The following is a 13,173-nucleotide window of genomic DNA, read 5'->3' as shown; positions in this document are numbered from 1 at the left end:
TAAATACTGATTGCTTGTTGTTATATTTCAGGTTTTAGATAACTTCATAAAAGCTAATTGCTTAAACGTGGTAATGGTCTCGCTGGAACTGGAGTTGACGCTGAATACACAAGTCAGATGCATGTGTAACTCTCAGTTACACTAGATAGACACATATGTAACTCTCAATTACACTAAACAGATGCGTGTGTAACTTCTAGTTACACATGCTAAGAAATTATTGTAAATGAATATTAAAGTAATAACTTTTTTTTTGTGTTTTTTTTTGATGTCTATTTATTTGCATATATATACAAGTGTAACTTTGCATTACACATATCATAAGGATGTGTAACTTCTGGTTACACATGCCATATACATGTGTAACTTCTGTTTACACCTTCGCACTGTATTTTAATAATTTCGGGCCTAGATTTAATAATTTTGGGCCTAGATTTAAATTTTATTTAATTATGGGCTTGACAATATGCATAAGGGTATCAAGGTCTTTTAAAAACTCGGGGCCTAGATTTAAACTTTTTTTAATTAAGGGCCTCATATTATGGGTTATCCATGGGTTGGGCCTGAGCCTAATTTCCCCTATACCTATATCCTGAACCCGACCCAATCTTCTCCTCTTTCTTTCTTCTCCTCCACCCGACAGTAGCTCTGCAACTGCAACTGCACCTCCCCTCTCTGCCATGCCGCTGTCGCTTACACCACCATCACCTCCACAGTTCTGCCACCACCACTAGTTCCATCACTGCCACTACCATCCCCAACACCCTAGCCTAGCTATTTTCTTCATCTCACAACCTCTGAAACCCTAGGTTTTTGGGTGAGTAAAATAGCTAGAAATTAGGGGACAATAGGAGAAGGAAAAGCATCAGAGAAACATCAAGAAGCATGGGTCGAGCAGAGGAAGCTAAATTTTGGGTAATAATTTAAACCCTAATTGTACTGTGTATTGATATTTTTGGGGAAAATGTGTTTAAACCCTAATTTGTTAATTTGGGTATAAATAGAACTGATGTATGAGATGTAAAACTTGTTCTTGGACTAGCCAAGTTTCCCCCTAATTGGGTTAGGTTTGATTTTAATTTCATTGTCAATTTTCATCATTTGCATATTTTTCTTCTTGTTCACGTGTTGTGTTTGATGTTGTGTAATTGTTGATGTGTTGTTAGTTTAATGCTCCTGTTCATTTGTAATTGTTCCTGTTTAGTTCTAGGTGTTAGCATGTTCTAATTCACCACTAGGGTGAAGATGAAACCTTAATGCCACTGTGTAGGAGACTACAATTTTGGCCTCTCATCACTTTGCTCTCACATTGTATGTCAGGCATACATTGTAGTTAGGATACCCCTGTGATTGAAAGTGCAGCAGCCCATGTTAATTGATTATGGTCCAAACCTCAGACTAGTTATGCTCTAATCAGATAGCTAGTACCTTGGGAGGATAATTTGGTTGCAATTGGAATATCCGACTTAGTCTAGGTTAAGAGGTGGAATCAATGCCCTAGTTTGCCATCAACCTTCATTCTTATCCACAATTCCATCTTCTACTGTTCAACTGTTAGTCTTGTTTTCTTTCACTTGTTTGTTTTACCTGCATTTTCTGTTTTGCATTTTCTTTTCTACTTGCTTCCCCTCCTGCCCTGCAACTCTGTTGCTTTTCTGTTTTGCATTTTCTTCACTGCTTGAGCAGCTGCAGCTGCTGCTGCAACTCTGTTGCTGCTGCACTGCTGTGCATTCTCTATTGCTGCAGTGCACTGCTGCATTACTACTTGCTTCCCCTGCTGCCACTTCTGCTGCACTGCTGCTGTAGCTGCTGTTGCTTGTTCTGCTGCAGTTGCTGTTGGCCTTGCTGTGCAGCTCTTGCTCCTGCTGCTGCCCTGCCACTTCTTCTCCTGCTGCCTTCCAAGGCCAAGCCAAAGACTGCTGCTTCAACTGAGTCCAAGGCCCTAAGCCCAATTCACAGTTGAACTGTTGAGCCCAAAGCTCAAATCAGTTCACTGAAACAAAGACCAGCTTTCAAAGCTCAAGCTCAGTTCCCCAAAGGCCCAGAACCTTGACTGAATCCAAAGCCCAAATTCATTAAGGCCCAATCCAATTCAACTGTGGGCTTAATCAAAAGCCTAAGTTTAAGGCCAAAGCCCATTTGCATTTCAAAGACAAACTGAGCCCAAGCTCAGTTCATTTTATTGTGAACAAACCCATTAGTACTTTAAGCCCAACAGTCCCAAAAGGCTTCAAAACCCAACAACAATTTAGGAACCCAATTAGCTAGAAACATTTCCAAAACACACCCGATCTCTGTGGATCGACCCGTACTTGCACGAGCTACAACTGACGACCGTGCACTTGCGGTATTACTGTAGGCCCGCGTTTTCATCGCATCATTTTTATACACCTTTCGAGGCCTACCAGTTTCCTGACACTCTTGAATGATAAACTTATAATGACTATTGGCTGCAATCTTTTTACGTGTCGCTCCAAACCCCATGCCTTTAAGTCTCACCCCTTTATCTTCACCAAGAGCCCGTGTAAGAACATCGTCTGTCAAGGAAGATCCACTACCAGAACCATGCCGTGTTTGAGCTTCTTCAATTTTTTTCTGTATAAGTGTGAAACATATAAGATATTGTTGCATTATTGAAGCACACATAAATTCAAAGACGGAAGAAGAGAATATTTCTCACGAAAGCACTTAGAACACTAGGATTTGTTTCCTTTCCTTCACTCGGTTTGTGACATGTTACCCATAAATCAGCTCTATCAATCTGTTCAATTGTGTTCATTTTTTTTTGCTGCAAAGAAAATGTAAATCCCAGTTAGTTAACAACTTCCACAAATGAAGTCAAGTAAATTATCTTAATTATTGTTTGGACATGCATCAGTATGCAACACTAATAATTAAAAATTAGAGCACAAAAGAGCAGGCCATGGAACATACAAAATACTCAATCGAGGGTACAACATACCATCTTAGCCTCCAGTCGGGCGTAACCTTCTCGGCCAATCGTGTGAGCGGTGTCATGCTTTGAACGAATTTCTTGCATTCTGAGCCTTTTGACCTGCAAAGGGAAATTGAGCAGTCAATAGACAAATTTCAAATTTTCAAGAAGAAAATATAATCACTCATTATATTATAAACACTTACTCTGAATTCAGGCGAGCCTACACGTTTCACAAACGTCTCCCACTCATTGACAGACATGCTCGTGGGCATTAGCTTTGCAAGCCTTTTCTCTCTTTCTTCCCCTTGTAGCTGATCCAATCCCTGGAGTACCAAACCCGCTTTCCTAGATCGAGATTCTTTAAGATATGCTCCCATTTTGGCAAAATATTAGTCTTGGTAATGTTCAGGCACAATGAACCGTTGCTGCAAATAAATGTAGATCATTTTAGTTAGAATCTGCTATGTGAGTTAAAGAGTTGTCGACTAATGAAAAGAGTTGAAGAGTTAACAATTAATCATTTTAATTACCTCGACTATCTTCCATATGTTGGCCTTGGCCTGGGGAGGAACAACTCTCCAATCATTGTATGTTAACAGAATGTTTCGCCGAAATAACACCCCTAGACAACTTGCCAGGTGCACGGATGGATTACCAACTGACTGATCTTTATAGTTGAAGGGAACTTTGACTTTTGGATCTGTGTTATCCAACCTCATTGCATGCATCTGCGTTGGTCCATGTGGAACAAACTTTCTTCTCTTACTTGGTCCCACAACCTCCTCTTCCAGCTTATCATCACTACCATTATCATCATTCTCCAGTTCTTTCCCCCCACCAGTCTCATCACCATCATCATTATCTTTTCCTTCATCAGAATCAACATCATACTCGTCCTCTTGCACGTCTTGGTTAGTATGTAAAATTTCATCATCTTCTTCATCTTCAAAATCAGAAAAAGTGTCAGTTGGATTCCTGAGTTGAATAGTTGGACATGGGCCAGTACTTGTGTCCAATTTATGCTTTACTGTCTTGCATTTGGAATTTGCATCATCTTCTTTAGACTTTGTAGCTTTCAGCACAGTCTTCGTCTTAGAAAATAATTTCTTTCGAGTGTATGGAGTTGGTTGGTCAGTTTCAGGTTGTGCACTTGACGGAGGAGTACTGTGTGTAGTACTTTTAGGGTTGGTTGGTTCTGCAGCTGCTTTGAACCTTGGTGATGATCGCCTCTGACAAGTGTCGGCATCAGTTGGAGATATATGATCAGTTGGTTCTGCTGACTTGTTCTTTCTCGGTGTTCGGCACTTCGAAGCAAGTGCAGCACTTTTTGATGGAGATGCATTAACAGGTTGGGACTGTTGACTCTTCAGTCCCTTCTTCAGCTGCAAAAACCATATATAACTTAGTTAAAATGATAAGGTAAAGAAATTTGTTATGTTAATATAATGAAATTGAGATGAAAAGAGTTTACCTTGATTGGAAACTGCTTGACATTATTCTTTACTATTGACTTCTGCATCATTAAATACAAAAGCTTCATTAGTATCTATTGACAACTCAAAGCAAATCATTTACATGAACAAGAGCAACAGAATCATAATGAAATCAGTCTTTGCCTTATTCTTTCTCATTGGTGTAAGATTTGTTTTCATTAATGAGCTACAAAAATAGAATTCAAAAATGATATCAGTATAACATTAATTAACAATTTACAAAAGCATTATTGGATACCAACTTCGAAGGATTTATAAATGAGCTAGTGCACTCTCTTTCATATGGGTAAGTCGATCGCTTAAGAAGAAATTGTCTCGCCCATATGATAAAGAGCGCACTGGCTCTCATCAATCCTTAACCAAAATTGCAAACAAGCATGTACGTATATCAGGCATAAACACCAAGACAATGTCATACATGTGTATCAATCAAGACAATACAAAATAAAGCAACCTGTATATAACCACCAAGAAAACTCACAATAGGTGGTTGGAATACGGAAGCCCTGCACATTCTCATTTGAGAATGAACCATGGGTTCCGAATTCCAACCACCCGCAATTAGAGATTAACTTGGTAGCTATCAAGTTAAAAACAAGCATCATGTTAAAAACAAGCATTATATTAAACAGAAGAAACCAAGCATCATGTTCTTCTTTACAAACCTAATTAAAGAACAAACCAAGAATCATGTTCTTCTATGAAATACAGTAGCAGTTTGGTAGTAATAAAGAACAACATAACAACAACATAACCACCAACAACAAACCAAACCCTAGAAAAAAAATCTAAACTCAACCAAATCAAATAAGAGAAAAGAGGGTTCGAGAGATTATTTTTTATCAATCTTTTGAGGGTTGCAGATAGACCTAGTTTTCCGATGAGGGTTTGCAGAAGAATTGTTTTCTTGATTTTAGGTGTTCCGTGGATAGTTGGATTTTCTGATTAGGGTTGCAAATGAGAGGATTTGAAGTTAGATGAGACGATTTTTTGGTTTATTTTTAGGGTTTGAGCGAATTAAAAAAAATTGCAGAGGTTTTTCTTTCTCTGAGAGAGAACGGAGAGAGAAAGAGTTGAATGGAAATGGAGAAGGAGAAGGAAACGAGGGAGACAAATGAGAATGTGTGGTCTCTGAATTTTTCTCTTTTTTTTTCCGAAAATTGGAGAGGTGACACGTTGCTGTTTCTAGAAGGATGGGAAAATTTTGGGCGGGATGTTGGGTGGTGGGGGGGGGGGGGGGAATCCTCAATCCGCATGATAGGGATTACAACCGTTAGATTAGATTTAATGCAATATGATTGGCTAAAAGAATAGGTTACGGATTGAGCAATGTTTATTTTTGTCAAAACCAAACAAGGAATTGTGACCGTTATATTGATCCTTGTCTTTGTTTTTGCTTAATTCTAGATCATTGGATTAGAAATAAACCCCAAATTGGTCAACTTAGAGAATGAAAGATTCCATGTAGATATTCTCCGATACCGTAACCAAACCCTAAATTTCATCAGCTTCGAGAAAGAATCTTGCACGGAGATCGAAAACTGGACCAATATAGATAAGATTCCTTCGTATGAGCGACGAATCCAACAGTATGCATGTAAGATTCCATGTAGATATTCGCCGACACCGTAACCAAACCCTAAATTTCATCAGCTTCGAGAAAGAATCTTGCTCGGAGATACAATATAGATAAGATTCCTTCGTATGAACGACGAATCTAACAGTATGCGTGTAAGATTCCATGTAGATATTCGCCGATACCGTAACCAAACCCTAAATTTCATTATCTTCGAGAAAGAATCTTGCTCGGAGATTGAAAACTGGACCAATATAGATAAGATTCCTTCGTATGAACGACGAATCCAACAGTATGCGTGTAAGATTCCATGTAGATATTCGCCGATACCGTAACCAAACCCTAAATTTCATCAGCTTCGAGAAAGAATCTTGCTCGGAAATCGAAAACTGGACCAATATAGATAAGATTCCTTCGTATGAACGATGAATCCAACAGTATGCGTGTAAGATTCCATGTAGATATTCGCCGATACCGTAACCAAACCCTAAATTTCATCAGCTTCGAGAAAGAATCTTGCTCGGAGATCGAAAACTGGACCAATATAGATAAGATTCCTTCGTATGAACGACGAATCCAACAGTATGCGTGTAAGATTCCATGTAGATATTCGCCGATACCGTAACCAAACCCTAAATTTCATCATCTTCGAGAAAGAATCTTGCTCGGAGATCGAAAACTGGACCAATATAGATAAGATTCTTTCGTATGAACGACGAATCCAACAGTATGCGTGTAAGATTCCATGTAGATATTCGCCGATACCGTAACCAAACCCTAAATTTCATCATGTTTGAGAAAGAATCTTGCTCGGAGATCGAAAACTGGACCAATATAGATAAGATTCCTTCGTATGAACGACGAATCCAACAGTATGCATGTAAGATTCCATGTAGATATTCGCCAGGAGAGGACTCCTATAAAGGCTAGTCTGGTATTGCTATGAATTTTAGAAAAGCGTTTTTCTGTTGTGCTGTGTTGTGCTGTGGAAATAAATCGTCATGACGTTTGGTAAACTATAATTTTAAAAGCATTGTGCAATTAACAAACTGTAAATTATGTTTGACAAACTAATATTTAAAAGTGATGGTGATGTAGTTAATGACGAAAATAAACATACTTCAAAAATTAGTTTTAAATGCAATTTTATTATAGTAAATTATATTTTTAATTTTAATATATTTAATAATATATAAGTAATATGTATTTTATTATTTTATTTATTTAATTTTATTTAAATTTTTAATTTTTTATTATTTAATAAAAAAATCATTATTATGGTTTGCTTAGAAAATATTATTATTTTAATATTTATTAAATTTTTTATCATTTTTATTTTAATAAATTATTGTATTTATTATTTTAAATAAAAAATAAAATAAATAGAGAAATAAAATAAAAGTTAGAAATATAATGTTAAATGTAATATTTGAGGGTAAAACTTGTCTTTATAATAAATTAATAAGGTTAAAATCGAGAATCAATTAAATCGAATTATGTGAGTCCACAGCTTCTGCTTTTCCAGCTTTTAAAAGCTAGTCTGAGTAGCTTTTAAAAGCAGGCCTAAAATGAAAGTGCTTCTCTCCAAAAGCACTTTGAATTTTTTTTGCCAAACACAATTTTTGGTAAAAGTTTGTTACAAATTTGTTACAAAGTGCTTTTAGTTGAAAAAAAGCAATCCCAAACGGGGCTTAAGTAGCAAACTTGGTATGAACGCCATTTTACAGGTTAATATATTCTCCAAAATGCTTAAACACACACAGTTTCCCCAAGTTCGGGAATGAAACTGTCTTCGAGGTCGAAACCGCGCCAGGAGAGGACTCCTATAAGTACGGAAATCTTTTGAGGCATAAAATCACCCTTTTCGTCAAAAACTTAGCATAAGTGAAAAAAATTTAGCAGAAGTGAATTTGTTTTAGCAGAATTGAAAAAAATTTAGCAGAACGACAAACGTTTTACGACGACTTCTACTAAAAGTTGTGAAAGGGGTTGTAGGAAATATTACATCCTAACCATCCATTTCAATTTGTAACCGTCCATTTTTTTTCATTTTCCCTTAACCTTTCTTAGCCACTTCTTTTTTTCATTCTAACCTTATCCTCTGCAGCTTCCTCCTCCTTCATCACTTCTTTCTCTGTAAAACCACCATCTCCCGCAACCATCATAACCATCATCAACAGCTCACCATCATCAACAGCTCACCACCATCAAAACCACCCTCATCAACCCAACAAATCGAGGTAGCTGTACGAAGTTTCTACACCAACAGATATAGTTGAAGACTTACAACAATCAACAAATCGAGTTGAAGACTTACAACAATCAACAGATCGACCTAGCTGAAGACTTACCCAGGTCTGTAAATCGGGTTTCTCGATCTCTTTAGGGTTTAATTTTAATTTTGTTTTTGATTCTCGATTTTGATTTTTAACTTTTCTTCAATCATTGAATTTAATTCGTTTGGATAATTGGGGTCATTTATTTCAGTTAATTTCAATCATTGCATTAAATTCTAGTGGTTGAAATAAAATCAGTTGCATTAATATTTTGTATTAGGGTTTGCATTGAATTCAGGTGAATTAAGTTGCATTTAATTCAAATGATTAAAATTAGGGTTTGCATTGAATTCAGGTGATTTGCATTATATTGATTCAAATTTCAATTCTTTTGCAGGATTTGATTCAATTTTATCAGAAGAATTTTGTGTACACATACTTGGCTGAACTGGGAGGGAAACAAAGGTTAATCTGAGAGAAGAGTTCAAAGGTATATGTTGTAGATATTTAGAGCATTGTGAACTGATTGTTATACACAGACTTTGGAGCTCTTTGTTTAATGTGTGTGTAGTCAAGTGTGGCAGGATTGCATTACTAGCTAGGGACTGAAATTAGCTTCTAATTAGCCATAACAACACTGAATCAGTCATGGGTGGAGGTGTGAAAGACTCTCCAAGTAGCAGTAATAGTTGCAACAACAACAACAGTAAGATGAGAATGAAAAATATACTAACTGAGTGTGCTATGTGTGAACAAGGGAACCATGAAACAAAAGTGTGTCCTTGGCTCTATTCTAGGTGCAAGCATGTTCCTTGTAACGGTGTGAGAGAATTTCTACGATCTAAAACAACTTAAACCTATGGAAAAATGTTCTTCAAGTGCACCATACCTTCCTGCACCTACTTTGAATGGTTTAATGATGCTTCTGACCCTTGCAAAGCCAAGTTGTTGTTATTACCATTAGCGAAAAGCTTTAATGCTTGTGGAGAAGATGATCACTCTTTTAAAGATTGTCCACTGCACAATCAGTTGTGCTTCTCTTCAACCTGCAACTGCAAACTCACCCTAAGAATATGCAACAATCAACACAATAAGCACATAACTTACCTTGTATGTGAACAATGTGGAGATTTTACATGGGCTTCAGATGCTATCTTCATTGATGCAAAAGAAAAAGTTAGAGTTTCTACTAATCAAATAGCTGATCTAGTTACAAAGCTAGGGAAAAGTCTTCATATGTAATAATTTTTAATTTTATATGTAAGACCATGATTTAAAAGAAATAAAAAGTACTTCATTTCAGTTACAGCTTATAATTTTTATGGTAATTACTTATTATGCTTGTTATAACTTACATGATGAAGTTAATTGCAGGGCTAGATCTCTGTGAGCCTTATTCTAACTCTTCTTTTTTCTGTTGCCCGCATATTCAAGTTTCATTTTAACATATATATATCGGTCGATTGAATTCGTTGTAACTGATGAATAAAGATTGGATTCATTGGCCAAGGTTAATATGTTTAACTTAAGGATATATATTAATTATATTCTTTACATCATTTTTCTAGATTGTTTACGTTAATATTACGTACGGTGTTCTGATTTTATCTATCTTTTATGTAGCGGTGATCTTCCATATCAGAATGCATCGAAGAATTTCATAGAGACTGTTTGTCAAAAACGTGGAAATACTTCTAAGTTCGGTTGTCCTTGTGTTGATTGTAAGAATCTTGCTTTGCCACTTCCTCCGAATATAGTGCATCTTCACTTGCTGGAACGAGGTATGGATCCTACATACACCGAGTGGGTTTTTCATGGGGAACCGACTATCATTTCTAATGATGTTCACCAAGAGAGAGCGACACATGGTTCAGAACAGATACAAGTAGAGGATAATTTTGAAGGTGATGCACATCAAGATCAGGGCCATGAAATCAGGCAGGACGAGGGGTTGGAAAACCAGGTGGATGAGGCGGCTGACATTCCGTTATATCCCAATTGTACAACACACACACAATTATCTATCACTGTTGAGTTGTATAGGCACAAGACAGTTAATGGTATATCTAGGAAGGCTTTTGACGAGCTTCTCAAGACAATTGGTTAGCTGTTGCCGCCAGGTCATTGTCTTCCTAAAAGCACATATGAAGTGAAGAAGCTGCTGAAATCTTATCAATTGACTTACGAGAAAATACATGCCTGTGAGAATGATTGTTGCTTGTTTAGAAAATATTTGAACGATGCAGATAAATGTCCTAAATGTCATTATTCTAGGTGGAAGCAAGACACATTTAACATGGACGACCTCAACGATGTGGACATGATAGAAAATCCCAAAAAGAAGATACCAGTGAAGGTTCTTAGATACTTCCCACTTGTTCCGAGACTGAAGAGATTATATCAATCAGCAGAGCGGGATGAGCAGTTGATATGGCACGCGACGAAATGGGAAGATGCGTCATCCTTCAGATTCTTTCGCTTGGAAGCACATAGACCATAGGTTTCCCGCATTTGCTTCAGATTCGCGTAATCTGCATCTTGGGCTTGCTGCTGATGGATTCAATCCGTTTGGCGATCTTTCCGCAACCCACAGCTGTTGGCCGGTGATGATCGTAATTTACAATTTGCCGCCCCAGGCGTGTATGCAAGCCGAAAACATTATTATGATCATGCTGATTCCAGGAAAAAAGCAACCCGGTAAGGACATTGATGTATACTTGCATCCATTGATTGATGATCTGATTGAGTTGTGGGAAAACGACATGAAAGTGTATGATTCGTTTAGTAAAACAAAATTTAACTTGAAGGCTTTATTGATGTGGACAATTAATGATTTCCCTACATATGGAAATCTATCTGGATGTACATATAAAGGGAAGGCAGACTGTCCTCTTTGTGGTGATAATACTCTTAGCATCTGGTTACCATTTAGTCGTAAAACTGTATACATGAATCATAGGAGATTTCTTCGTGATAATCATCCTTTTCGGCAGAAAAAAGACATGTTTAATGGAGAAATTGAGAGGAGAGAAAAACCACCTGTTATGTCTGGTGCTGAGGTGTTTGAACGTCAGAGTAGTATTGTGAATGATTTTGGGAAAACGGTGAAGAACAAGGAGGAGAAAAGGAAAGAAAAAGAGGAAAAGAAGAAGAAGAATCATCATCAGAAGAATAAGAAGAATAAGAAGATGGTAAAGGAAAAGGGTCAGAGTAGTGCGGAAAAAGGTGCAAAGGATGGTAATTCTAATTGTGGGAAACGGAAAAAGGATGTTGTTTCTGATGCGGCTAGATTTGGTGCACCTGACGAGGAAACTGAGCTTCGGGTGTTTAACAAACGGTCGATATTCTTCGACCTGCCTTACTGGAAGGTCAGTTCTAACTTCACATTTACTTGTTAAATAGTTTCGTGCACATGATCATCTATGCTTGAACTCACTATAACCTGATTAGCCCCTGAACTTCCAAATAGCAGTTTTATGAGGTTCTCTCATGTTTGCTTGAACTCAGTATAACTTCATATACATATATATTAGATTGTCAAAATGGCTTTATAGGTAATTATATATGTGTAAAACTTGATTTTCATTGAACATGGACTCATCTTTTTTTTTTGGGAATTACTAATGTTAGGTTTTTTCATGAATTCCTAGGATTTGTTACTACGACATAATATTGATGTTATGCATACAGAAAAAAATGTCTATGATAGCATCATTGGTACTATAAAGTTCAAAACAAGAGATGGTTTGAATTCTCGTAATGATCTTAAGAGTATGGGAATACGACCAGAATTGCATCCAGAAGTGATAAATGGCAAAACAATTCTTCGAGCATCACCATACAACTTAAGCCACAAGAATAAGGCTATACTTTATAATAGGATGAGAAATATGAAGGTTCCATATGGGTATAGTTCGGATCTTAGGAATCATTTATCGAAAGATGGTTTCTTAGGTGTCCTTAAGGCTCATGATTACCATGTTCTTATGCAACAAATATTACCTGTAGCTTTGAGGGGACTTTTACCTGAGGGGCCAAGTAAGGCGATTTTCAGGTTGTGTTCTTATTTTAACGAAATATGCCAAAGGGTAGTTGATCTCGAAAGATTAGTAGAACTTGAAGTAGAAGTTGCTGAGACTTTGTGTATGTTGGAGGTGTACTTCCCTCCATCATTTTTTGATGTGATGGTGCACTTGACAATTCACCTAGCTCGAGAAGTGCGTTTATGTGGACATGTACAATATCGTTGGATGTATCCATTTGAAAGGTGTGTTATGAAACATGTCAGTAGCTTTCCCTTGTAGCTTAGAGTTACTACCTAATATTTAAGTGTTTTAACTGGTATAACTGTTTCATATATATGCTACTTTCGTATAGGTATATGAAGACATTCAAAGAATATGTTAAAAATTACGCACTACCTGAAGCTTGTATAGCAAAGTGTTATCTTGGAATGGAGTGTGTTAGGTATTGGATTCTCAAGGATCAAGCAGCTGAAATAAGAGAAAACCCAAGGCCTGATAAAAACGATGGTACCACACCGGCAGCACGTCCTCTTTCTAAAGGTGAACAAATGCGTATGGATAGTGAAAAGCTAAAGATTGCTCACAGATATGTGCTTTTTAACACAACAGAAATTGACCCATATCTGACGTAAGTATCACGTTGTTTTTCATTAGAAATGGTTTGTCAGTTAATACGTCATGTTTTGATTTTACTTTTATCTTAGAATGCATATGGATGAGTTAAAATCTTCCGTTGGGAGGTCTGTTACCAATGAAGACCATCTCATTTCCATATAGTCAGAAACATTCGCAGATTGGTTTTAAAAAAAGGTACGTCTTTCCCACTTTTAGTCAGATTGCGCACCTTAGTAGCTAGTTTAATCAC

General features: G+C 37.0%; 2 protein-coding genes across 2 annotated transcripts; one reads left to right on the top strand and one right to left on the bottom strand.

The window, feature by feature from the left end:
• Positions 1 to 3,327: 3,327 nt before the first annotated feature.
• On the bottom strand, positions 3,328 to 8,169 carry LOC113334041. Its single transcript, XM_026580389.1, has 4 exons — positions 8,101 to 8,169; positions 4,410 to 4,484; positions 3,469 to 4,320; positions 3,328 to 3,363 (listed from the first exon to the last, which is right to left on the bottom strand). The coding sequence occupies exons 1-4, from the start codon at positions 8,167 to 8,169 to the stop codon at positions 3,328 to 3,330; spliced, it is 1,032 nt and encodes a 343-aa protein (XP_026436174.1).
• Positions 8,170 to 10,736: 2,567 nt separating this feature from the next.
• On the top strand, positions 10,737 to 12,940 carry LOC113334039. The gene is made up of 4 exons (XM_026580388.1): positions 10,737 to 11,387; positions 11,550 to 11,651; positions 11,934 to 12,550; positions 12,661 to 12,940. Exons 1-4 carry the CDS (start codon positions 10,737 to 10,739, stop codon positions 12,938 to 12,940), a joined length of 1,650 nt encoding a protein of 549 aa, XP_026436173.1.
• The last annotated feature ends 233 nt before the right edge of the window (positions 12,941 to 13,173 follow it).

This window comes from Papaver somniferum, unplaced genomic scaffold, assembly GCF_003573695.1.
Source record: "Papaver somniferum cultivar HN1 unplaced genomic scaffold, ASM357369v1 unplaced-scaffold_135, whole genome shotgun sequence".
In the NCBI taxonomy this organism is placed as follows: Eukaryota; Viridiplantae; Streptophyta; class Magnoliopsida; order Ranunculales; family Papaveraceae; genus Papaver; species Papaver somniferum.
Note: the sequence above shows the minus strand (reverse complement) of the source record. Positions and strands in the feature narration are given on the sequence as shown.

Bases quoted from the DNA above. Each gene is read 5' to 3' on its own strand.
- LOC113334039 (XM_026580388.1), top strand. From the start codon at position 10,737: ATGCGTCATCCTTCAGATTCTTTCGCTTGGAAGCACATAGACCATAGG. The intron at 11,652-11,933 runs GTCAGTTCTAAC...ATGAATTCCTAG, and splicing joins TCGACCTGCCTTACTGGAAG to GATTTGTTACTACGACATAA. The intron at 12,551-12,660 runs GTGTGTTATGAA...ACTTTCGTATAG, and splicing joins TGGATGTATCCATTTGAAAG to GTATATGAAGACATTCAAAG.
- LOC113334041 (XM_026580389.1), bottom strand. From the start codon at position 8,169: ATGGTTGCGGGAGATGGTGGTTTTACAGAGAAAGAAGTGATGAAGGAG. The intron at 4,485-8,100 runs GTTAGAATGAAA...AGTTGTCAATAG, and splicing joins AGGAAGCTGCAGAGGATAAG to ATACTAATGAAGCTTTTGTA. The intron at 3,364-3,468 runs GTAATTAAAATG...ATTTATTTGCAG, and splicing joins ACATATGGAAGATAGTCGAG to CAACGGTTCATTGTGCCTGA.